Source organism: Vigna umbellata, chromosome 5 (assembly GCF_029865625.1).
Source record: "Vigna umbellata cultivar VRB3 chromosome 5, Vumbellata_1.0, whole genome shotgun sequence".
Classification (NCBI taxonomy): domain Eukaryota; kingdom Viridiplantae; phylum Streptophyta; class Magnoliopsida; order Fabales; family Fabaceae; genus Vigna; species Vigna umbellata.
The window spans coordinates 54031557-54058194 of record NC_142169.1 but is presented as its reverse complement, the minus strand read 5'-3'; the positions used below and the strand labels follow the sequence as shown (position 1 = coordinate 54058194).

At 32.6% G+C, this 26638-nt stretch overlaps 2 protein-coding genes across 2 annotated transcripts; one reads left to right on the top strand and one right to left on the bottom strand.

The window, feature by feature from the left end:
* Positions 1-3637: 3637 nt before the first annotated feature.
* On the top strand, positions 3638-7001 carry LOC124839000 (nudix hydrolase 2-like). Its single transcript, XM_088092160.1, has 9 exons — positions 3638-3786; positions 4445-4641; positions 5056-5121; positions 5465-5602; positions 5733-5810; positions 5902-5952; positions 6056-6090; positions 6174-6282; positions 6659-7001. The coding sequence occupies exons 2-9, from the start codon at positions 4453-4455 to the stop codon at positions 6851-6853; spliced, it is 861 nt and encodes a 286-aa protein (XP_087948286.1). The 5' UTR covers positions 3638-3786; positions 4445-4452; the 3' UTR covers positions 6854-7001.
* A 9503-nt stretch (positions 7002-16504) lies between these two features.
* Positions 16505-22996, bottom strand: LOC148198622 (uncharacterized). Its single transcript, XM_088115881.1, has 10 exons — positions 22958-22996; positions 22723-22872; positions 18918-19001; positions 18615-18821; positions 18455-18544; positions 18273-18374; positions 16974-17189; positions 16834-16875; positions 16634-16744; positions 16505-16558 (listed from the first exon to the last, which is right to left on the bottom strand). The coding sequence occupies exons 1-10, from the start codon at positions 22994-22996 to the stop codon at positions 16505-16507; spliced, it is 1095 nt and encodes a 364-aa protein (XP_087972007.1).
* Positions 22997-26638: the final 3642 nt, after the last annotated feature.

Genomic DNA, 26638 nt, shown 5'->3' with positions numbered 1-26638 from the left:
AAAATTTAGGTGTGTCAAAGAATCATTATTCAATATATCATCGTACACCCACTTTCTCTTTCATTTTTTTTTATCTTACACATTTATTATATGAACTATCTATAACTTGCATAACTTTGTGTTTTTTCTTTTTTATTTCAGTTTTTCATTACTCCCCAACATGCAAATAATGACTACATCTTGAAATTATACTAATGTTTAAAATAATTGTATAAATTTGAATAGAGTTAGTAACATACTTCCAACCATTTATAGAAGAAATATTACACGAGGCCATTTCACCTCAGTGTGTCTTTCCAAAGATGAACATGTTGACATGCCATCAAGATCCTTCGACCCATATCAAAATGTTTAGAGCTCAAATGTTGCTGAGGCGGACGAACGCGATTTAATGTAAATTGTTTGCAGGCACATTTTTCGAATTGGAATAGTTTTGCTTGAGCATGGTATCATGTCATTTTCTGGTTTAACCATTTTGCAGTAGATAAACCAAAAAACGTGTGTATAGATATCCCTAGTAAAAAGGAGGCTTGAGAACATAGCGAAGGTCACTCAAGATGAGAGCTAGGTCTCACATCGAAGTAGAGGAGGTAATACCAAAGAAAAGAGAAAATGAATCAAGAGAGGTAGGAGGAATTAATGATTCATGGTGAATAGGGTTTTACTTGGCTATAAATTCTTGAAATAAGGAAAACGATACATTTATCATTTTTCTATATTTTGTTTTATTATATTTATTTATCTTAATTATATATGTCCTATTCTTATTCTATTTATATTTATTATTCTGTTTATTTAATTTATTAATAATCTAAATTTTTTATTTATTATTTTTATTTATTTAATTTATTTAGTGAAGTATTTATAATTTTATTTTTAGTTATATTTATCATTCAGTTTATTTAATTATTTAGTAAGGTGTTTATAACCTTAGTTTTATTTATATTTATTATTCTTTTTATTTAATTTATTTGGTGAGGTATTCATAATTTCCTTTTTTATTTATTATTTTGATTTATTTAATTCATTTTAAGTGAGTTGTTCATAATTTCATTTTTGTTTAATTAATTTAGTAAGGTGATCATAACTTTTTTTTTAATATTTTCTATTATTTAGTTTTATTATTTATTAATTGTTGTAATATATATATATATATATATATATATATATATATATGATAAATAAGGATTTGATTTATTGTAGTTGGAAGAATAAATTTAGAGATTTAAATGAGTGGATTATTAGCTTATCCTGACCCATAAATTTATTTGAATTTTTATAAAATATTATAAACATGAATTTATCTAGAATTTTTGGTATATTGTTTTAATATGTTACAAATTTTTTAAATTAAGTTGATAATAATAAAATTATATATGTATTATGATTCAATGTAAATTGTTTATCCTTGTATTTGTGACTGTGGTTTCCACCTAATCATAGACGTGTGTTTATATATATGTAGACATTTCACATATATAAATAAGGATCAACAATGTAATGTTGTAAATAGAAATTGACGTAGACATACATTATGTACTCATGTATTTAATGAGTATCTCTTAATTCATAAGAAATACTTTTTTTAATAAAAATTATTTAAATTTTTGAAAAACTGTGAATGTGTAATATATAAATTTATACTTTTGTATTGAATATTATTATTTAAGTACAAGATTAAGATAAATAAGTTGAATAATATATAAAACATTCATAAATATATAATTTTCGATTCAAGTGTTAGAATTAATGTCAATATAACCATGTTTTATTTTTATTAAAACTCTGCGATAAATCTACTAAAAACCCAACAATAATATCAAAATTTAAAGAAACCTCTGTCGTTAATAAGGTATATCCATACATAAAAATACTCCTCCTCTGTATTATACTGAAAAGAAAAAAAAAAGTGCTTTGTGTAGTATTAATTCTAAACTTTGAGATTGAGTTGTCAAATTGAGAATTAAAAAAAGAAAGGATAGAATACATAATGATTATGATACTGTTTGGTTTGATATCGAACCATATATCTATAATGTGAGGATGATATATCCATCTGAGATAATTGGAGATAATAACATATTATCTAATAGCTTATTAGGGGCAGTTGGAAGAATATTCTTAACTTCAAAGTCAATACATCAATTGATGAGTATATAATATGTAAATATATGATCGACCAAATATAAGTTTAATTATTTAAGTTCTAAGTAATTTTATAATATATATTCAAATAAGTTTATTATTTGTAAAATATTATTATTTTTTGTGTATAATGAGAACAACAAAATTATAATACAGTGAGTTGTACAAATTACTCAAACTATTCTCAAGTACAAGATTAATCTTAGTTTAGTAAATGTAGTTTGATGTATATATGGCATGAGAATGAAAAAAATGATTCGGGGTAAAGAAATCTGAATAACACTATCAATGTCTTTTGTAAAAAGACTAAAAGTGAAATAACATATATTTATATTTATTTGACATAATTATAAAAAAAAAGTAAAATTTTATATTTAAATAATTAAAAAAGAATAGAATCAAATGAATAAAAAAAAATTGTTACTATCAAAGTATTATTTTTTTTGTAAGAATACTTTGATCGAATAAAATTCAAACATGGGTGTTTTATACATGTTGATGGGAGTTTAAAGTTGTAATTTTTGATTGAATGTTGTAAAGTTGTAATTTTACGATGTTGAATACGAAAGAGGTGATGGAGTTATGATGTGTTAGAGTTTGTAGTGGTTGATTACCTTACCTTTTCTTGACTATGGGTGGGGATGGTGTGTTACCATCTCTTGACTTAGTGGTGCCATATTACCCATTCCATAGACCTACTTGTGGGTTACTTTCAATTGACTCTTTTGCTGTCATTCTCACCATTCTCTTCTGTTCAAGGAACTACCATTTTATAATATGCTTACACGATCATAGTTTGTTAATTTTCCACCTTCATCTGCTGTGTTTTGAGGGTACGTTCTTGCCCATATAAATAATTGCAGGAACAGTATTTGGAGGGTCAACCATTCTTCTAAGCTTTGAACTCTGAAAGCAATCTTGCTAGAAAAAGTGTACAGAGTGATAACATTTTCAAAATCACATGTCTAAGAAAAGGGTAAACATAGGGTCAATGGTCTTGAGATTTGAACTAGGAACTCGGACTTGTTGAAAAATATATATGTACAGGGATATAACATTTTCAAAATTACGTGCTTCTGGGATAGTCTTGTTCATACTGCAGCAAGGAGTTGCTGATGACTACCCAACCGGCTGTTGTTGGGTAGGAGGTTCATCAAGGATTCAGAGACACCAATGAAATATAAGTCCAATCATATAAAAAATTATGTCATTCTTTACTTAAAACCTTACTTAAAACCTTAAAATAATAAGTTAACAGGTCTTTCAGTGTTCTATTTTTTTATTTTCATCAAATGTAAGACTTAGACTCACACTTAAATTCCCAACAGGAGCTATCGCTACTGGTCAGAGACCAAGTTTATGATGTGGGAGGCTAATAATGAATTCAAAACATGGCAAAACCTTGGATCACAAGGGTGCAGTGGAAACACGTCACCACGCACTTATGAAACTCAGAGTAAGCGTGTTGTTATAAATTGCTACCTCATTACTTGTAACTCTCCAAGTTCCACTACCTAGTGCTCTCTCTCTCTGTGTTTGTTCACTGTGCCTGTGGTCCCCTTTTGTTCACTTCCAAACTTTTTAGCCTTTTGAATCCTCAAGTTTTCGGTTAATCTCCTCTTTTTTGAGTTTGTTCTCAAGGTAATCTTCTTTGGTGCGGTTCTTCTTGGTCACACTGCTGTGTGCTAGCTGATTCTAGTTATCTGTGGAACTTGTTTGTGCCAGGCCATCTTGGCTTTGGTGTGGTGTTGTGTTGTCTCAGACTGAATATGATTTAGTTTAGACTAGAGTTTTCTAGAATCTGCCTTTTCTTTTGTTTTATTTTAGTGAGAACTTCTAGAGTAAACTGATATAGAATGATTTTGAAATGGTATTTTGTAACATGTAGTATACAGATTCTGTGATGGATTTTTAGAATAAGCAGACTCGGTTGAACCATCTTGAAACCAATTGTAAACACTGATTTGGATATAGTTTGTTTGTTATCTGGAATGGAACTTTCAAAACAAAATCAGTGGTTTGGATGAAGAGTGAGTCTATAGTTCATTGTATGATTCATGGATTCACAATCTTGCCACTCTATAGAAAATCTCCACCAAAAGTTTCCCTGTAAAGCTTAGGTGGAGCCCCTTATGCAGTTGTGAAGTTTGTTAAGTTTAGACAATGTACAACTTTGTGATGCAACAATTTTGGAGCTATATCCAGAATCTAGATGCTGCATAAGTGTTCAACTTTTCAAATTTTTTATTTTATCAGAACTTCCTTTTGGACTTCTACAATTTTTTTATGTATTGTGCAGTTTAGTCCATGTCAGTCTCAGCCAGTCCAGCGCCACTGTTAGGGGATCGACTTTGTGAGAGTGGATATGAATGCGTTAAAATTCTCCCAGCCACCAATGATGCACATGGAGGAGTCATTGTGGACTTAAAAGAGGCTATGGACTCTGAAGTTTTTGCTACTTTGCTTAGATCTTCGCTTTTACATTGGAAAAAACAGGTGAAAATTATGATCTAGAGCCTACAATGGTACTTTCTTGCATTGAGCTCTCATCTGAAAAGGTTTATCCATTTTGTGATGCCAATTTCCACTTGCAATAGTTGGCCACTTTCTCTCTTTAGTAGGTAGTTTAATGCACCTGGTTGTGTGATATCATGTGTTTGACAAAAGAGCACCCCTTTAACACGAGTCAAAATTTGAAGCCAATGTAGTTCTTCTAAGGGATTCTGTTGACCATACACCTCAAAACCGATCATTAAATAATGTGCAAACACACGCTTGAACTCAAGATGAATCTTCTCTTTGGATGAATACTTTTATCCAAAAAAAGACAAAAGCAAACCACACTTTTCAAAGTACTCATTAATGCTACACTTTTCAAAGTTCTTATCTAAAGTTTGGTATGCATTTCAGGGTAAAGATGGCGTTTGGATCAAGTTACCTATCGAGCTTGTTAATCTTGTTGAAACTGCTGTTAAGGTAATTTCCCCCTATTTTCTTAAAGTTTTGTTGTAAACTATTTTTAGCATGGTTCTGCATCATGCATACAACAGCTCAGGTTCAGTACCAAGAAAAACTTGTGGTAATAATGTAAAATAGAACAAACCCTTAATAACAAAATTATAGCTATGATCTAATATTGTCTCTTATCTGTAATGCATCTTGTGTCAAAGTTTGTCATTTGGGGTAGCTAGTAGACTAAAGTGTTAGATTACCACATCAAATTATATTTGGTTGAACCTAAGGAAATTGATTGAAATCTTGATACTGGTGATTGATAATAATTTGGTCATAGATTTGCTTTGTGTTGTGCTACTTGCAGGAAGGATTTTGGTACCACCATGCAGAGCCAAACTATCTAATGCTAGTTTACTGGATTCCCAAAACTGGCTGCACAATACCTCCAAATGCTTCCCATTGTGTAGGAGTTGGCGCAATTGTCTTGAATGATAAGAAAGAGGTCTGAAACGAGATCAAAAAATTATGTAGATCATCTTTTTTGTTACTAACAATCAACCTTGTTTCATGCTAGCATTGTATTCCTTTTTCTTTGTTTGATAGCTTTGTTTTGGGGTGTGGTGGGGTTGTAGGTGCTTGTGGTCCAGGAAAAAAGAGGTGGATTCCATGGCATTGGTGTTTGGAAAATACCTACTGGAGTGGTTGATGCAGTATGCACACTTTTAAAGACAAATTCCATCTATTCTCCAAAATATTGTACTATTTTGTCAGCAAAATTGAAATTTGGATTCGTTCCTGCAGGGTGAGGAGATTTTTGAAGCAGCTATCAGAGAAGTGAAAGAAGAGACAGGAGTAAGTATCACAGAACAAAATGGCATTCCTACATGTTGTATAATGTTAGTATCATTGTATTTTAGTCATGTCCTTTATTTTGGTCTGTTTCATTGTTGTTCAGATTGATACAGAATTTACTGAAGTACTAGCATTCAGGTATGAAACTTGTTCTAATTTGGAAAGAAAAGTCTTGTTAATAGTTGTTTAGTGTTGTTAATTCTCATGTTTATGATTTTCAGACACACACACAATTCATTCTTTGGAAAATCAGATCTATCTTTTGTTTGCATGCTGCGTCCTCTTTCTTTTGACATCAAAAAGCAAGATCTGGAAATTGAAGCAGCTCAGGTACTTTTGTTTTACTGTGTCAAATCATGTCTTTTTTCTACTGCTTTTACCCTTAGATGATACCCTAGAAAGATAGATGCAGAAAATAAAAAGGTGACATAAAATCAATGGATAATCCTCTTCCCTCCTCAACCTTACCATGCATATCACTTTATCAACCTTATCACAGTTCACCTTGAGTCAACAAAGACCAAAACATTAACAGAAAACACATCATATGTTACAAGAAAAGAAAAAACTTTTGACCAACCACTTTACTTGTTCAAACATCATATGACCAATATCTACATGTTCAAACATTCATTTAGGAGCATATTTGAATGTGCATAGCTGGTGGTAAAATTTTCTTTGCTGTGTTTTGAATTTTGTGCCAAAGTGGATGCCGTTCGAGGAATTTGCTGAGCAACCATTCAATCAGATGCACGAACCCTTCAAGTACATGATAGAATTATGCATGGCAAAGGTGGAAAATGTGTATGATGGATTCTCTCCGAGGCCTGTCTCGTCATATTTCGTGGAGGAGTTGAATTGTCTGTATTTGAACGGCCATGACCTCGACAAGACTTCTTGAGTTTTCCAAGTCAACGTTTCTCATTCATAAAAGTTGATTTTCATGTTTCTTTCTTGGAGAACATGTTGGAATTCCTGCATTAGCATTTTCTGATTATTGAATTAAATTTTAATTATTAAGATTAATGGTATTTGACCGTTGAATATTAGTTGTTTGCACTTGAATGTGTTTCATCTGATGCTTAAATGAGGAGTCTCTGTTCTTGTCTGATGATTATTAAATTTTTCTTAGAATATTAATTTCGTGATTTAATCAAGGTAATGTCATAGAATTTTCTGAACTTTTTCGAACCTATGTTTCGTTCTTCAATCTATAATTCTAGCAACTCTATGAACAATTCAAGCGAATGGAACAGGTTTTATTTCTACTAGTTTTCGAGTTGCAAATCTACAGGTTTTGCTTAGGTCAAATTATGTGGTTTATATAACCCGTTTTCACGATCTATTTTTCTTGGGTGTTACTCCCTCCACCACCACATTTTCTTCTTCCACCTCCCCAATTTTATTACATATTTTTTGAATTACAAAACTAATATTTTATAATTACAAAAATAACGTTTTACTTTTTAATCCTAATTATTTACTTTAACCCTAAAATCTATCTTTCTACTCCTTCTCACCTACCTCCCAACCCTCTCAGATTCTCACCCAAACTCTATCACATCTGTTTCTCATCTTCCATCTTTCCTCCATATCCATTATTCAAAAATAATATATAAAAAAATATAAATTATATTATTTAAATATCTTCAAAATTAATATAAAAAAAACTGTAAAATATAAACGTATAATCTTTAGACGGATGTGAGCATCTCCGTTTAAGGGAAAACGGATGTCGACATCCATTGACGGATGCTCACATCCGTTTAAAGATTATACGGTTTATATTTTAGGGTTTTATTACGCACCTTCACACCTCTGAACCTCTCACGCCTCTGAACCAGCACCTTGAAGCATCACCACACTCACGGCTGAAGATGAATTGTTTTTCCCACTTTCAATCTTACTAAACATAAAGTCCACCACACTCTCACGTCACAATTCTGTAAAAGAGAAGAAGAAGTGAAACATGAGAGACAACCCAAGGGTAGTGGAACATAAGAGACAACCTGGGAAAAATAATAAAGAGAAAGAGGGAAGAATGATAAAGAGAATGAATGTCCATGTGAGATTTTAAATAATATTAACCATAAAATTTTAATAAGGGTAAAATAGGAATGAAAAAATAAAGAAAAAGGTAAAAGGGGAATGGGGTGGTGGAGGAAACAAGTTGTGGTGGTGGAAGGAGTAACACCCATTCTTCTTCTTGCTTGTGAACGAGAGAGTGTAGGCACCTGTGGACTCAATTTGGGCCCTCTGTGGTTAATTCTCGGGCCAAGCAATTTAACATAGATAATTTCTTTCTGCACCCCTACAGTTTTCATATGCGCCCCCATTGAGTGCTTTAAAGACCAACTTCTCCGTTTCTGTTATCATTCACCTTCTTCCGTTGTTGCTATCCTTGTGCGTTATAGATTAAGAAAATATTTTAGATTGTAAAATCTAAAAATCATTTTTTATTTTTGAAAAGAATAAGTTTCTGCTATGTGTAAATCAGACAAAACTTTTGAATTGTGGAATACAATCAAGAAGCTTTTTTATGAAAAAAATAATTTTCAATTTATATAATTCAAAAGTTTTAAAATTGACTTTCAAATTCAAAGTTCAGAAATAAAACAGTTCCCTAATTGCATAATCTGACAATCAAAAACACCTTCAAATTACATGATTGACAAATCACTTTTAAGAACAAAGTGAAAATTTTCCTGCAATAAAAAAAATGGAGATACAAGAAGAAATGAACTTTAATAGGTTGATTCTTGGATTTTATGTACTTTTTTTCTAAAACATTTTGCACAAAATCTTGAATATCTAGTATTTATTTAATTGTGAATATTTTGTAAGTAAATTACCATTGTGGTCCTCGAATTTATGATATGTTGACATTATAACGTTTGAAATTAGCAAGATATCAAATAAATCTTTAGGATTTTATTTTAGACCCCTTTAAATTTTACTATCAAGAGTTTATTTGACATTTTTTTAATTTTAATGGCTATATATTACAACTATTTTTTATAATTTCAAGAATTAAAATGTTTTCCTCTATATTCTTTATGAGGATAATTTTGTAGAAAATTAATTTTGTATGCTTTTTGTATTTGAATCATTAGCCTTTGTGTGCTTTTTTTGTATGTTATACTATTTGATATGCATATCAAACTATTTTGGAAGCATCATTGTTAATTTTTAGAATAATACCTAATATGAGAATAACTATGTAGTAATTTTACAATTTATATGTATTTAGATTCACTGATTATTTGATAACTTGATAGACCAATTATCATAATTGAAAGAGTAATGCTTGTTTACTCATCTATCTGTCCAATTATTTTATTACATGTGGTAGGAAACTACATTATTTTCAGTAGTGCACGAGCTACTACATTGAAATATGAGTTTTATAAACACCAGGAAACTAACACTAGAAAATGCATTTAAAACAAAGCATCTTAAAATACAATGACATTCTTGAAATTATTTATATAATTATAGGTTTTGGTTTTAAAATAACTTAAATCTATACTAGACACTTTTGTAAACAATTTCACAATGATAGACATGAGTTATTTAAAAAATCAAAACGTATAATTTTATAAATAATTTAAAAAATGTCATTAGTGATATTTTTGAAAATATTTACACAATTATAACTTTAGTTCTATTTAAGCCTATTCTTCTTATGGTTAGTTTTTAGAAAAGTTACTTTTTTTAGTGTAACATTGTTTCATTCCTGCAAACTTCATTTCTAGGTTTTTTTCTTTTCTTTTGATTTCTTTTCTTGCTTTTTCTCTCTCAGTTTGTTTTCTTTATTTATAGGTTCTCATTAGTTGTTTATTATTTGTTTAGGTTTGAATCATGGTTGTTGAACTCAGTTATTGTTTCTAGGTTTCATTCTAAATTCTAAAATTGATATGATAATATGGTTTATATATATATATATATATCGTGAAAACATGAAAATCACATGAAAATTTATATTGTTTGTTTCTTGTTGCTTGTTCTGGTTCATTAGGGAGTTATTGAATGAAAATAATTTTTTTAGGTACGGCTTTAGTTGTTTTCAAAACTGAAGTATAGACTTTGATTGTTATTTAGAAGATGTTGAATATAGTGAAAACTGCGATAATAGAAAAAATATGAGTTAAGAAAAAAAAAAGAAATAATAATAAACTAACTAAAGATAAAATATAAAGATAGATAAAAATAATATATCTAACATTTCCCTTAAGTTCGTGCATGCACATTATATGTATCAAGCTTTTACTAATATAATAAATAAAGACTTAGTGAAAATATCTGCTTCTGCAGTTAAATGACACTAAATTGTTAATGATTTATGAAAATGACATAGAATACGAAATATCAACCTAGAAGACTGTCCCTGAACAACAAATCAGGGACATTAATCTATATAATTTTTTTTTTTGCAAATCATCTTTGTTACATGAGAAAAAATATATATGGACGAGTCAAACACAATGGTGACAAAAGGGAGATCAGAAGAAACAAAATTGGAAGAACCATGGATGAACAAGAGAGAAACCTTAAAAATTCAAGATTTCCCAATCAAGGCACTTGAAAAAGAAAAAAGAGTAACATCGATACTTTGAATAGCTGCCTAAGAGGAGACAGGACGTGCGACCACATACAAAAAAAGAAAAATAGCGACCTCGATGCTCTAAATCACTGTCTAAGATGAAAAATGAAGTAGATCCACAACTTCAAAGGTGTTGAAAGTGCGTAGGAGCTCCGACGAAGACATTATTGACGTCATGGTGGTCACCTGGCCGAGACGATCAAAACCGTGTAATCATCGATAAAAATCGAAATTTTGGTAGTGGTAGTAGGAGACAATGGCCCCGTCGACAACGGTAGACCACTCCACTGCCGGTAGCGACGAGTGTAGTAGCAAAAGTAGCAAAAAATTTCTCAAAAGAACCCGATTCCAAATACCACGTTGAATATAATGAAAATTATGTATGAGATTAATCTTTCTTATATTGAATATACAAGTAAGGATCTTCTATTTATAATTAAAGAAATGTAGATTAAGCCCCAAATATGTGAGGACCTGAAAATAGGTGGCAAGAGCTTATAGGTACTCTGGATTAATGAAGCCAGACTCTTAAAACCCATTAAGCTTAAAAAGCAAATTTTCGAGCAGCTGGTTCATTAGCTCAGCCCTTTCTCTCTCTAGACCACTTGTTCTTCATTTTCTCCTCCTTCTCTCTACCACTCCTTCTCATTCAGCCGTTGCATGTCCGATTAGGTGGTGCCTAGGTACTCCTGACGCCGAGAGCTTCAAGTATCACCGATTACTTTCCCGTTTCAGCTGGTGAGTGTTCTTCTCTTTCTCTGTGGTTTCTAGGGCTGTGAACATGCAAGTATTCTACTTTGCATGTGATTAGTGGTTCTTCCTTCAATTTCTGTCTCAAATTAGGTTTTGAGAACCGTTCTTGATCACTGAATGGTGAAGCATAGGGTCCTGTTGAGTCATTTTCACAGTGCAAGGTACTTTAGATACGCGTGTGTGAGCTGTGCTGTTCAACTCTAAGGTAAGGGGAGTTAGAATACTTTCTTATAAGTTGTTATATGTTAGGTGTATGGACTGATTTATGCATCATTGTGCTGTTTGGGTTGCGTTTTTAAGTTTTGAGTGTATGGAATGATATGTGCTGAAATGTTCATCTATGAATATGTGAACTAATGTTGTGTGAACTGCTTTAAACGTGTTGTGTGATTGCAACTGAGGATGTTTGATGAGTAAAATTTGATGTAGCAGCTGTATGTTGAAAGTTAAGAGAATTATTAGTGTTTTGAGTTATTTTGGAGGAAGTGGGATAGTGAATTTGAGAGTTAAGGGTCTAGGGCTCTTGTAGTCTGTTGGGACAATATAGGGAGGTTATTTGTGACCTGTTAGAGTCATCAAACTGATCAAAACAGGTGCAAAATGGTTGAATTGAATTTGGGTCCCTAAGTGGTGGAAATTGGTGTTTTAGAGTTGAATTTGAGTTGTAATTACTTTAGAATGGTAATAGGAAGGTTTTAGATCATCTAGACAAGTTTAATTAAGTATAAACTACAAATTAGAGGTGTTAAAAGTTGGGAAAGATGACTAGAAATGGTAAAGGGTGTGTGAGTTGCATAATTCTGCAAAACTTGCGTCTTGCAGATTATGCAGACTCGCTAAGCGAATGTTTTCGCATAGCGAGTCCTCAGAGCAAGGTGCTCTCTGTTTAGTCATTCGCATAGCGAGTTGATGCGCTATGCGAGTGACTGGAGAAGGTTGTTCTCTGTCTGGTGATTCGCTTTGCGAATCTAGTCGCTATGCGACTAGTAGTGATATGAGTTTAATGTCAATTAATTTGAATAGCGAATTTGGGATGCTATGCGAGGGTTTAGGGTCTGATAATGTGTATTAGAATTTTTAGTTTAGCATAGCGCACAGACTTGGTGCGCTATGCGAATTTTAGTTGTCCCCATGTCAGGAAAATTCGCTCAGCGCATCAAGGGTGGTGCGCTATGCGAATTTTAGCTGAAAAACACTCCCCCCGTCAGGAAAATTCGCTCAGCGCACCAAGGGTGGTGTGCTGTGTGAATTTTTGCTGTCTTGCCTTGCACCCTGGTGCGCTGTGCGACCTGGTTCAGTGAGTTTCACATTTTTCCTCATCTGTTTGAGCTGTTTGATGTTGTTTGACTGCCAGGATGTATGTATGTCTATATAACTGATTTGGGTGGCTTGATTTTGCAACATGATTGAGGGTATGTTGTATTGTGTGTGAATTATAGTTTGGAAGTATGTATGAAACAAAGTTGTGATTGGCGTAAGTGCAACAGTATGATTGATGGACGTAATTCCATGGATCTCAAAGGGAGGTCACATGGTTGTGCCCTATGTTATGGACGTAATTCCATGGATCTCAAAGGGAGGTTACATGGTGGTGCCCTATGTTATTGGACGTAATTCCATGATCTTTAAGGAGAAGATTCATGGTGGTGCCTTGAATGTTTAGAATGATTTGCATGGTAGCTCAGTCTTGGGGATTTTCCTGACGCTCCAATGGTCTTTCATTCTCAAGTAGAGAGGATTGATCCATGTGGTGAAGAGTAGCAGGAGGTCCTAGTCTTGGAGGCTTCCAGTATGCTCCAGGGCGCGGAACAGACTAACCTCGTGAGTGTGGTAGGGTGGAACCCATTGGCAACGACTTTGCAAAGCAGTAGAGGCCACCACGAGTGTATAACCCGCCATAGCTCGACAATCATTCTAGTCCGGACGAGTTGGTTTATAATGCAACAAGTCTTGTAATGTCATTTACCATGTTTTGAGTGAACTATGCATGTTGTGTGTGTGACTGTATAACATGATTTTTGTATATCTAGCTCACCCTTCTTCTTGTGTTTGTCTGTTGTTTGTGTCGTGTTTCTGTTACAATGATCATCCACTTGGATGTGAGCAGAGGTGGATGAGGTACCCCTGGAGCAGGCTCTGGATGGTGTTGATGGTGCAGCTTAGTTTGTTTAGGATTTCTTAGTTAAGTTATACTATCTTGAAATACTCTTATGGGTGTTTAAAGTTTTAAATTATAGACATTTTTGGAGTGACTGTAATTATTAAGACTTTAGCTGCAAGTTTGACTTCTAACTGTTCTTCTATATCAGAATTGTGGACTACCATAATATATATTTGTTATATTTTTGGGATGTTACAAAATACAAATAAAAAATAAAATAACTAAAGATAAAATAAAAATAATATTTAACAAAAACGAGAGTTTTTTTTTTATTTTAAATTTTTTTAGTTTTAAAAATAATTGAAACTATGCTTATATCATAACGGAAGCCAAAGAAAACATCATTTTTTATCTTGATATATTTCAGTTTAGAAATTAAATTATAATATAAAAAATAACCGATGTTAAAATAATTTGATGCAACAGTGGAAATAAAGGAAAACTTTAAACAGTTGAGAAGGAAAAGAGAACAATTTAATAATTTGTCTGCATTGAGAGTGATGGAAGCCTATTCCAATTTGTTTACTACTTGAATATCATAATGACAAATGTTCTGCTATGTGGCATCAATCTGATATGCAAAAGGGTGACAAATCTAGAAGCCATTACAGACCTTATGTATATCTGAACTTGGTATCAACAGAAGATGAATGAAGAAAAAACTCATAGCTGTTGAAAATCTTCTAAACCTTTCTCTAGGTAAAAGGGAAACCATATGTTTTCAACAAAGTTTCTTTCAATTGTTATTACCCTTTGGGTATATCTATCCAAAGCTTCAGGGGATGATGTTACTCAATTCCCAACAACATGTTTGAATTGCTCCAAATGTGAAGAACCTTGTCAAGAACAGCCCTCACCACCACTTGCTTATGGTGCTCCTCCACCACCACCACCACCTTATGGTTACCCTATATATGGAGCACCCCCTCCTCCAAAAGAGAAAAACCCTAGCAAGTGCCCTCCTCCTCCTCCTCCTCCTCCTGCAGATGTTGAGTGTTGCACTCCTGCAACTCCTGATACTTTTCCTCCTCCATATCCCTACATTCCTGTGCCCTATGGTGAAGGCCAACGCTCTTCTTCAATGTTTCTGCCACTCATCGTGATGCTTTTTTCCTCCTTTATTTTTCTCTTCTGAATTTGCTTGCTGTTTATTTCTTTATCATGGTCAAGTCTGGGACAAGCAGTCATCACTTCGAATTCGATATCATTTGTATGCAGTAATATCATATATGTCAATTGCTATATAAATTCTGCTGTAATATTCCATGTTTTGGTGCAGTTCCAGATTGGTTCAGTGTTTTTTCAACATTCTGCTCTCTTTTCAAGTTCAATAACCATGTAGTTTTATTTAAATTCTGGTTGATTGGGATACATTAACGCAAATAATTAAAGTCTTTGATGAACTTCGATGTTGTGACAGAAGTTGAATTTAAAGTTCAAAAGTTTTATTTAACTTTTTTTTCTCTTGGAATGAACTTTTATGTATTTCACAAGTTTTAAATCTAAATCGTGTAAGGCGTAGTTGTATTTACTTATATATATATATATATATTACATAGTTTGTCTTGTTTATAATTGATGTAGAATTTTTAACAGACTTTTTTACATTGAAATATCTCGAAAATACTTTTTAGAGGTAGATTTCAGTCTCATGGTGGTAAGGTTTTTTAGAGGTAGATTTAAGTTTAATGTGGTAAGGTGGAATGTATATCTGTTTATATGTTATAGATTTATTTTATTTTTAGTTCTAGTCCAGATTTTTAATAATTTTTTATTATATATTTTTATTTATTTTTAATTTATGTGAGATTTTTAATAACTTTTTTATTATACATATTTTAGTTTTTAGTTTATGTAAGATTTCTAATAATTTTTTTATTATACATATTTCGAATGAAACTAAATAGTAATATGTGTACAATAATTATTTAATAAATAATATAATATAATAAACTTAATAAATAATATGATAGGATAAATTTATTAAATAATATATAAGATTAGATTTAATATGATTTTAATATTATTCTAAAAAAGTGAATTTTAGATTTAGTTCAATTTTAAAAAAATTGATTTGTAAATAAAATTTATAATTGGGTGTAAATTCAATTTAATTATATGTATATATGATGTATTTGTGAATAGATAAAAGATTTTAATTAGGTTAAAACTCTTTTATGTCTCAAGGACATAAATTTTAATTTAGTTATCTCGTAAGCTCTTAATTTTGAAAATGTGATATAATTTGATCGTTTATATTAATACTAATTATTTTAATTTAATGACACATGTTATATATGGTCACCTCAATTAAACTTTTAATTTTGAAAATATGATATAATTTAATCATTTATGTTAATACTGATTATCTTAACTTAACATGTCAATATGTGGTCGTCTCAATTAAGTTCTCAATTTTAAAAATGCAATATACACTACAAAAATATGTATTTTTACCGGGGGTTTTTTAAAATATTACCGACGGTTTTAACCCCCGCAAATCATATTTCCTGCGGTTGGAAAAACCGGTGGGAAAACGTCCGTCGCCAAGCAAGTACCGGCGGTTCTGGAAAAACCGCCAGTATTAGCGGGGGTTCCCAGAAACCGCCGGAATTTCCAGGGGTTTTGTAGAAACCGCCGGAATTTCCAGGGGTTTTATGAAAACCGCCGGGAATAGCGGGGCTACTCAAAAACCGCCGGAACTAGCCGGGGTTATCTCAAAACCGCCCCTACTTTTGATGGTTTAGTTTACCGGGGTTTCAAAACCGCCGGGAATTTGTATTGTTCATTTTTTTTATTGTAATAAAATTAGATTATAATAAAAATGGTTTTATTGACAAAACAAACAATAAATTAATATGAACTAAAATTTAATAATATTGTATAAAATAAACTACATTGTTCAACCTAATATCATTCATACAACTAATTGTTCATACATAAAAAATTAAAAAGAAAGAGGTTCATTACATATGTTCAATATAGATGTTCAATACTAAAAGTATGACTCATATAAAAGTATTCAATAACAATATCTAATTTTTTTCTTCATTACATCCATTGTTTGGCCCACTCCCTTGATCAGATACCTACAATATAACATAATAGTTAGTCGATAATATATTTAATAAAAAAATCATACAAATAAATTTAACAATTATTACCGATGATCTTTGAAACACTGCAAATTGTGAAGGCAATGGACCTTGATGATTTTGCAACAAAAGTGTCATGATTGCCTTCATTTCATTGACTTGTGATGTCAATGAAGATACCTATAACAGAAAAATTTATTTAAAAAGTTAGAAATATGATACCTAACATGTTAATCTTAAAAGAACAAACCAAGTAAGTATTCATTAACCTGAGATTCTAATTTAACATTAGAAGAAGTTAATGAAGATACCTATAACAGAAAAATTTATTTAAAAAGTGAGAAATATGATACCTAACATGTTAATTTTAAAAGGAACAAACCAAATAAATATTTAAATATTCATTAACCTGAGATTGTAATTCAACATTAGAAGGAGTAGATGAAGATGATCCAATATGAGAACGAGCATGGACTCCAAAGACTTTAGATGGGCAAGGACCCAAACCTAGACCGCAAACACGTCCACAATGCTCTTGGCTTCCTAAAACATGAGCCAATGAATCTAAACTTGATATTTCTTTTGATTGAGATGATGTTGTAGATTCATATGTTTGAATTTTTTCCTACATACAACGTAATCAATGATGCCAACATTAAAAACATTGCGGTAAATAAACAATCAAATGCTAAAATGATAAATCACATTATTATAAAAGATAAAAAGTAAAAGATAAAAGATATTAGATATTAAGAATAAACAACTAACTTTCCTTTATTTCCAACCAACAAAGAAATCATTATATAAAGACAATTTCCACATAGAAAGCTAATTTGTTGAGAATATTGAGAAAGAGAAAAGATCATACTTAGCTTTTCCGGTTCAGAAACGAAGATCAGTCATGGATTTCTCATCAATAGAAAGCATACTCACAGGCTTAGCATCAGAAATACCAAGTAAGTTTCAGAAGTAGTAGTTTATGTTCATTTATATTGATTTCAATAATCTCATAATTTAAGATTTCATATTGTTTTATCCTATATTCAGGACCACGTCACTGCTACAGCATGATAACATTTATCGTTTAGATAATATAAAGCCCAATCTAATTCTAATTGATAATATAAAGCCCAAATGTATTGAGAGAATAGAATATGTATTTGATTTTGTACCAAGGCTAAACAGTTGATATTGACAAGGCATGGATAGGAAAATCAATTCTCTGCCTAAAGCTTAATATTTGTTTAAATCTATTGAAAGATATTGGCAAGGAATGCACGAAGATTGTTAGGTATTGGAGTTGACTTTGGTGGAATGAGATAGTTATTTACTGTATGATTAGAAATTCAAGGGGTTCCCAAACTTTAAATCTATTGAAAGATATTAAAGTGAATTGTGGCATTGTACATTAAAGAGTTGATTCAGAACCTTGCTATTTCATGATTGTATGATGTACACCACACAACAATAAATTGTGGCATTGTACAAAAAAATACAATCAATAAACATGGAAATACAATCAAAGTACACCACACAGCAAGCATAAAAAGCAAACAGATTAGAAGTACTAAAATAGTAAGCACTAAAATGAACAACGACTAAAATAACACCAATTTTTGCAAGAGGTGTGTTCATCACAAAGTCACCTTATGAAACAATATGCCGAAATACAACAATTATAAGAAATACTAAAAAGATTGGAACTTACACCAATTTCCCTTGCCTCATCACTGACAAAAGCTCCATTGATCGTCTTATGAGTAGCTATCCAAACTTCTCCTCTGCTAACTTTGTGCCCACACTCTTTTTCCTATGAAAAATAACAAATGCTTATTAGGTATGTTATAAATATTATGAGAAATAGAAAATTGAAGATAAATAACACTTCACCATTTCTTCTCTCTTCCTTGCAATGCTCTTGGATCCCCCTGTGTGAGCAAGAGTTTGTTTTGTCCTATTGTGTTTATTTTTTAGGGCAATCTCTTAACATTGTGATAAGAAAAGTTATTAAATCATAACAAAATTTTATGAAAAGAGATATAGGTTTTACCTTTGTTCTTTCATCAAGTCGATAGTCAACAAAAGAAGCCCAATGATCTCTATCTATGCCATCTGGAGCCATGGCAATCAATTCATCTCTAGTACGGGTGCCATCATCTCTTTGTTGCCACAATTCTTGGCGACAATCTCTCCATTTATGATTAAGCGCTTTCAAGATGTAATTGATTTGAATATCGGAATTCACTACAAACTTTGCCTTCAAAACAGATTTTAGTAAAAAAGTTAACAATTACCCAATAAATAAATTTTGGATGCCTTCTTTGTAATGGTATTTTGAATTTACATTACTTACTTGAATTGTATTTTGAATCCTAAACTTGCATATAGTCCCCAGATGAATTGATATTGCAATTGATATTGCAAAGCGATATAGTGCCTACAATGTTACACAAATGAATTGTGTGACAAATTTCATGACTAAGCAAAACAAAATTGCAATGAAATCCTTCTCACGCTTGCAGGTAGTTTTGTTCTTATTACTCTCTGCAAAACTAAAATTGTTCATAGCCCTTGAAACAGTTGAGCTTAACACTATTACGTTTGCATGCAGTTTGTCGTGTTGGTCCTGCTGCTTCCAGTTGGTCTGTCAGCTCAATTGGGCTTAAAGGGTCAGTAGCTTGGGCCATAACATTCTATTACAGAAGTGAGTTATTTCTGAAAGCCTTAGTTGTTGTTCAAGGTTGTTAGTTGGAATAGCTTTTCTGGAGTTAGTTAGCTGTGGTAACAGTTTTCACCTACTGTACAACAAACACTAGATGTAATGTCTCATCGCTTATTTCACCAGATAAGAAAATGAAAAGCTTCATTAGATATTCTCAGATATTACTCTCCGCTTTCTCATAAATTCCCAGAGTTTTATTTTGTTGCTCACACTTAGACTTTTTTAATTCTGTTAGAAGGTTGAGTGCCTCATTAATTATAATCCAAATAGTAATAAACTCTTGAATGGTTGTTCATACCAACACCACCTAACTAACCACTCAGTATCCTAACTACCTTTGCTCTAAGTTAGAATGTAGTGTGTACCAACTATGATGGTCTGGTGGACACAGCATCATCAACATGTCCACTCCACTCCCATCTGATATGCTTCCAACAAGCAGTAAAGGCAGTTCCGCAAAGTGTGTGTGCGTTTCATATCTCATGACTACATATCTTAAGTGGAATGTAATTTAATAAATTTCTTCAATATAATATTTTCTACTTAAAGAAAATCTAATAGCATGAAGAAGACAGAGAAGCTAACATTTGACATGGAAGAAATTTTTGACGATTACATTGAGTAAAATTTGCATTGACAAATTATTAACAGTTCCAGGCATATATACATGAATTGGCCAACATATCTTATGGAAGTATAAGCTCACCTTTCACAATTTTTTCTTTTCTCGGCAAGGGCTACTGCAACTTTAGCTCCACACTGATTCTTTCAGCTATACTGTGTGGATCAGTAGCCTGTCCTCTTCTAGCGCGAACTCTAGGTCACACTGCCGGTGGATGTGGGGCAGTCGGAACAGTAGTTGGCATAATCGAATACAAGAGTTAACAACAGCAGCAAAATACAAGAGTTAGACACAATCGAATCAATGAACGCGTTCAATAGACTAAGGTACAGGAGACAAACGTGTAGAGTGAAAATGAACGAAGAGAAAATGAAGTGACCTCGCCGCTTTCTAAGCCGCGTGAACCATAGATGCGAGAAATTCCAAGAGCAAATCTACAGTTCAGTTCCTGAGAGCACCTCGACGAACAATAAGGCGCCTCCACGCTGCCTCGAAGCCTCGCTCAACCCACAAATGCCTCCACACCTCGACACTTTGCTCAGCCCTAACAAGGGGAGACCAACACGAAGATGGTGCAGAGAAGGAGCGGGGAAGGTAGAAGAAATGAGTGAAGGTAGAAGAATTAGGGATTGGGAGAAATTAGAGAATCAGGGAAAGGTAGAAGAAATGAAAGGCGCGGGGATACATAATCAGTCCTACTCATACTCATAATCAGTCCCCAAATTGAAAAAATGAAAGGCACCTTCATTAAAATTGAAGGAAATTAAAAAATTGAAAAAAATTAAAAAAGGGGGTAACTGCGGTTTAGTCAAAACCGCCGGAATTTATTCGGGGTTTCTAAAACCGCCGGAAACTAACCCCTCCTAAAATATATTATTTTTGTAGTGATAATTTGATTATTTCTGTTAATACTGATGATCTTGACTTAATGACACATGTCAATATATGTTTTTTTTAAGAAATTTTTTTGCCATGTGTTAAATGAGAATAAATGAGAATTCTACCGCTTAGCAAAAATAATGTAATATAATTTTAAATTTTTTTTAAACTGAAGTAATTTTATCCCGTTTAAATTAAGACCAAATTTAATTTATATATATATATATATATATATATATATATAAAATATGATATTTTCATATTTTAAAATTTATATTTTTCATTAAACTTTATTTAATTTTGTAAAATTTTGATAAAAATATCATTATAATATTTATTTTAAATTATTATAAAACTATTTTAAAATTTTATATATAAATTTATAATATTGTTATTTTTAAATAAAGTTTAATGTAAAATATAAATTTTACCTTGAACTTATTTTAAAACATAAATTTTAAAATATTTAAAATTTAAGAATAAAATTTAAAGAAAATTAAATATTAATTTAAATAAACGTAATCTTATTAAAAATTGTAATAAAAATATAAATTTTAATAAAAATATCACTATAATAATTATAATATTTATTTATTATAAAAATATCATTTAATAAAAATATCATTATAATATTTATTTTAAATTGTTATAAAACTATTTGAAAATTTTATATTTGAATTTACAATATTGTTATTTTAAAACCAATTCTAACATTTATATGAAAATTATTAACATATAAATATTTAAAATAAAATTTAAATAAAATTCAATATAAAATATAAATTTAATATTATTAAAAATATTTAATAAAAATATCAATTTATTAAAAATATCATTATACATTTATATAAAAGTTAATTTTGGTTTTAATTTAGATAAAAATGAATTTGTTCTAATTTAAAAAAAAAGGATTAAAGTGTGACTAAATATAAATAAAAATACTAAATTAAGATTTTTCGCGGATACTTTTTCAACGGTAACATGTGTTGTCACGTTGCACTATTTCTATCATGTGTAGGATTTTCATTTAATACGTAATAATTTAAAAAAAATTAAGAAAAATTAGAAAAAAAAGTTAAAAAACACATTATATTTTGTCAATTATGTATTAACGGAAATAACCAAATTATATTATATTTTTTAACAGAAATAACCAAATTATATTCTATTTTTAAATTAAAGATCCAAATTAAGATATCTTAAAACAAAATAATCGAATTGAGATTATGTATACATAAAAGACCATGGAAAGGGTTTTAACTTTATAATTAATTCTATGTATTTGATGTGTTTGTCAGTAGATTGAAGAAGGGGTTCCAAACTAATTGCCAAACTGACATGAGGATCCTTGAAGAGTGATATGTTGGTGAATCCGGTGAACTGGAGAGTAGTCTGTGGGAGAAAGGAAAAGAAAGAAGAGCATGATTGTCCTTGAACTGGGCCACCAAATGCAATTAATGTTGGAATGATGTAAATCAACTCGCTTAAAGATAACACCCTCGTGGGTGGGTGGATGGATTTGTGGTTTCATTCACTTAAAGATGCTTTAATTTTTTTAATTATTTTATATATTCATTACCATTTAATTAGACAGAATTAACTTAACTTATTATTTTATAATACTACATTCAAAATATTCACTTATTTTATCCAGTATTATTATAAAAATAAGACTTAAATATATTTTTAGTTTCTCAATTATCAAATAATTTTATTTATTTTTTCTATTTTAAATTTTATATGCTTTAATCTCTTTCCTTAAAAAAAATCATAATTTTTGTCCTCTGAAACAAACGAAAATAAAGTGAAATGGCTGAGTCTCGCCACTTGAAAACTTAGAAACTCTCGTACCCGTTAGATATTTTTTAATGCAAAGTTGGTCACACACGAATCCCCACCGCAAAAAAATTCTTCTTCGTCGCCCTGGTCTTCTACCTCGCCATCTTCACCAACACCAACATCCTCCACCATGTCAATGTCGACACCTTCATCGTCTTCTGCTCCTTGACCTCTTTCTGAAATTAAAAATTTCCTCCCTTGAAACTCCGTCACGGGCAAGCAGCGGTCAACAACCTCTCGCGCAACCTGCCGTCGGCAACCACGCGACAGAACCCAATGCAACCCTAAATCGCGCTCCAGAGAAGAAACCCATCCACGCAAATCGCAGCACCATTGCAAGCTTCATTGAAAGGAACTCTTTGCACACCATTGCGTCTTCTCCTTTGCTCAACCAAGCCTTCGTTCACCCCCAATTTATGAACCCTAATAGCAGAGACACAATCTCCAAATCGTTACTGGTGATTTTCTTGTTGAAGTAATGACTTTCAATTTTGAGAATCCATCTGCTCTGTAAAGTGAATGACTAATAATATCTTCAATGCTTCATTCCATATATTAGCAGAATATGTTGGCTGCAATCTAGTCCACATAAACATGACAAAAATTACCTGCAAGGAGAAAATGCCATTCAGGATTTGACTTCCTATCACTCAAATCTGAACTAACAAGCTTAATAATAATAAAAAAGGCATGCTAATTTGATGCGTCCTTTCTATGAAAAACGCAGGGAAGAGGTAGAGTAGATATTTATTGCCTCATTCACTGCTTGGTTAAGCAAGAACCTTTCCTCTAGTTAGAGAAAAAAACAAGCATCCATATATCACAACAAAAGCACTAAGTATAACATTACTAAAATCGTTGGTACCGGTGTAATAGTCTGTCCATAATTCCATCCCATTCATCTTATTAGTATGGCATGCTACTCTCTAAAACCATAAGCACTATTTTAAGGTTTAAATATCATATTGTGATAACCATAAGGGTTGCCAGACATGCTCCGGGCATACTCCCACGCAACAGTGTTGTTAAATTTTGTACGTATTTGTAGATGTAGGGGAAGCAAGACTATCTGTAGATTGGAATTATCTTTAAGAGCCAATTCCCATCATTCTTCCCAAGGAATTACCACTATCATTTCTTCACCCTGCATAGAGACACATTATGACATCATCATTTGTTGTAAACAGTTGTTGATGAAGCTCAAAACAATTGTTGTAAATCGCAGGCAACTTAAACTATTGACATATTTGACACACTCTGCAATTCATAGCATGCTACACTAGAACTTGAATTCAACTTCTAACAATGTGTTGCATTCAGGCGCGAAAAGCTCTTAGAGCACTCGAAGGATTGGTTAAGATACAGGCTCTTGTTAGAGGGTATCTAGTTCAAAAAATGGTTGTTGCAACTCTTCACAATGAGCAAGCAATGATAAGAGCTCAAGTTGTTGGTCGGTCGGTTCGACCTTGTCAATCCATGGACAAGGAGAACAAATTTCACCAGAATCTCCTTCCAGATAATTTGTGGTAAAAAAATGGTCATGTTCAATCTCTTTCCATCAACATTGCCATATTTTTTAAGCCAATTTTTTCTCTCGTGGCAGCAATAGTTTGATGCAACAAGAAATTATCAATCTCGCAATAGAAGGGCATGCATATACTGTAAGGCACCATCGAATGGATTTGACGAGAGCTTAAAAGTTTTTGAGTTTGACACTCGCATGGCCCATTCAAGATCTCAGAGCATTAACATTGCAATGTCTGAATGTGGAGAAGAGTTGCATTATCAAGCAATGTCCTCCTCTCTTCTATGTCAAGTTCAAAAGTTGACATTTAACAAGTATTCAACTTTCATGTAGTTTTAAACAGAAAGAAAATCCATGCAAAGGTTCTGGTTGAATGTTGTATTTCTCATCTGGGAACCTGATTTGTCGAAGTACAAAAATATGCATAATCATTAAGATAATATTAGAATTAACTTTCTGGATTTTGCCACAGCTTCAGAAGCAGATGCAGCGAGCTCTCTTGCTGCAAGTAAATCCTCTGAACAGTTTTCAAAATTTTCCTCAAAAGCTTTCTTATTAGCTGCTGCAAGTGCTTCCTTGGCTGCCGGCTCCTGAAAGTAACATAAAACTTGAGTGAGATCCAGTGTAGATTAAGCTTCCAAATAAAGTTAAACAGAAAACCAAGGACAAGAAGAAGTACAAGTAACAACACACACTCCTGAATGACTTCAAATCATGACACAGTGAAAAGAAACTAAAACAAATTTATCTAGCATAACTAGAACCACCACTAAGACGTTATAATCAATGTTGAAAAATCAACCCAATTATCAAACTTGCTAACTTGTAAAAATGCAACCATGTTGGCCAGATTACTTGGTGTGGTGTGACGCGCCACAACGTCATTTTCGGATTGAAGCTGCGACGGCCGGTGCCGATTGAAGAAGGAGATGCCGACATTGGTGACACCTTGATGCCTTCATATGCCACCCGCGGCGAATCTGGTTGGAGTAGACCGTGATGGTGCCTTTATCGTTCCTGATGAGCAGAGATTGAAAAAGAAGGAAGAAACCCTAATGCTTGGAAGAAAAGGAAGGGAAACTCCGGTGGCTTCCCTAGCGGTAACAAACGTCGCCGGCGACAGCCTAAGTTAGTGGAGGTGTGTTGGCATTCGTGTGTGACCACTATTCTAACTTTGCATTGAAAAATATCTAACGTTGAGAGACAGAGTTTCTAAGTTTCCAGCGTGGCCAGACGTTAGCCACCTCACCTGATTTTTAACGTCGTTTGTTTTGGAGGACCAAAAATTATGGTTTCCTCAAGGAGAGGGATCAAAGCGTACAAAGTTTGAAATAGGGACGAAAAAAAAAATCGCTTGAAAGTTGATGGACTAAAAACATATTTAACCCTAAAAATAATAATTAAAAATTAAAGTATCAATTTATACCACTTTAACAAACAAATTAATTAAATATTCAAATTATTCAAATATTATTTTAGTAATTAAAAGGTTTAATGTCTCGGTAACGTCCCTATTTTCGGCTTGAATCTCAAATAGGTCCCTTTTCTTTTCGGCGTCTCAATTGGATCCTTATTTTTGTAAAATTGGAGCAATTAGGGGTCTGCCGTCAAATTAAACAAACGCCGTTAAGGAGAGTATTACGTGGCATGCTGACGGTGTAGTTTTAATTTACGTGGCATTAAAAACGTGTGTCAATTATATTTTTTTAATTTTTGAATTAAAAAATTAAATGTACATAGTCGAGTTTCTACGCTCCGTTCCCAATTCCTTCACTCAGTCCTTCTGGCCGCACCCTTTCAACGCCGATTCCGTGACCTCTTTTTTCGTCGATTTCACCGGCTACGTCTCCAAGGCCGCGCAAGCGTCGCTGGATTTTGCCGAGGAGCTCACTGCCTTCGCCGGCGAAGTAATCATTTCCGCGATCGGCGAACCTCGCTCCAGCATTGCTAGGGCTTTCTTGGCCGGTGTGTCGCAGAACTATATCCCAATTTCGTCGTCCGATGCCAACAGATTGGTGACTTGTTTAATCGATCAATTCTCCTCGCATACTATTTCTGTTGCATGCACTCCGAGGGAACTGCTCATTGCGGAAAATTCATCGTCTCAGAGCTCGCCCATCAGTGTAAACCACCAACCCCTGACCAATTACAATGATAGTCCCGGGAATGAGAATACTTCGGTTCCTCGAGCAGTGTGGCTTCTAAGCCTGCGGAAGATGGTAGTACGGCGTCCTCGAGAGGAGTGGTGAACGGCCCCCACCATGTTTATAGGTCCAGTGCTTGAATTTGGGTTTAAATGATGGTAATCTTGGACCAATCTCGTCTACCCAGAAAGTTATTTCCTTCGAGGAAGAGTCTGTGGAGTTCTTGGAGAGGCAGGAGACAGGTTTTAACTTGATTGCTCACGTGCTGGAAAATGTCCACATTGAGTCCGGACTTTTGGAGCAGGTTAGGTTAATTGGGAAGAAGCAGCCCTATTCTGCGTTT

Bases quoted from the DNA above. Each gene is read 5' to 3' on its own strand.
- LOC148198622 (XM_088115881.1), bottom strand. From the start codon at position 22,996: ATGGTGTGCAAAGAGTTCCTTTCAATGAAGCTTGCAATG. The intron at 18,545-18,614 runs GTAAAACCTATA...CAATGTTAAGAG, and splicing joins GACTTGATGAAAGAACAAAG to ATTGCCCTAAAAAATAAACA. The intron at 17,190-18,272 runs GTAAGTTCCAAT...CGTTGTATGTAG, and splicing joins ATGAGGCAAGGGAAATTGGT to GAAAAAATTCAAACATATGA.
- LOC124839000 (XM_088092160.1), top strand. From the start codon at position 4,453: ATGTCAGTCTCAGCCAGTCCAGCGCCACTGTTAGGGGATCGACTTTGT. The intron at 6,091-6,173 runs GTATGAAACTTG...TATGATTTTCAG, and splicing joins ACTGAAGTACTAGCATTCAG to ACACACACACAATTCATTCT. The intron at 6,283-6,658 runs GTACTTTTGTTT...TTTGTGCCAAAG, and splicing joins TGGAAATTGAAGCAGCTCAG to TGGATGCCGTTCGAGGAATT.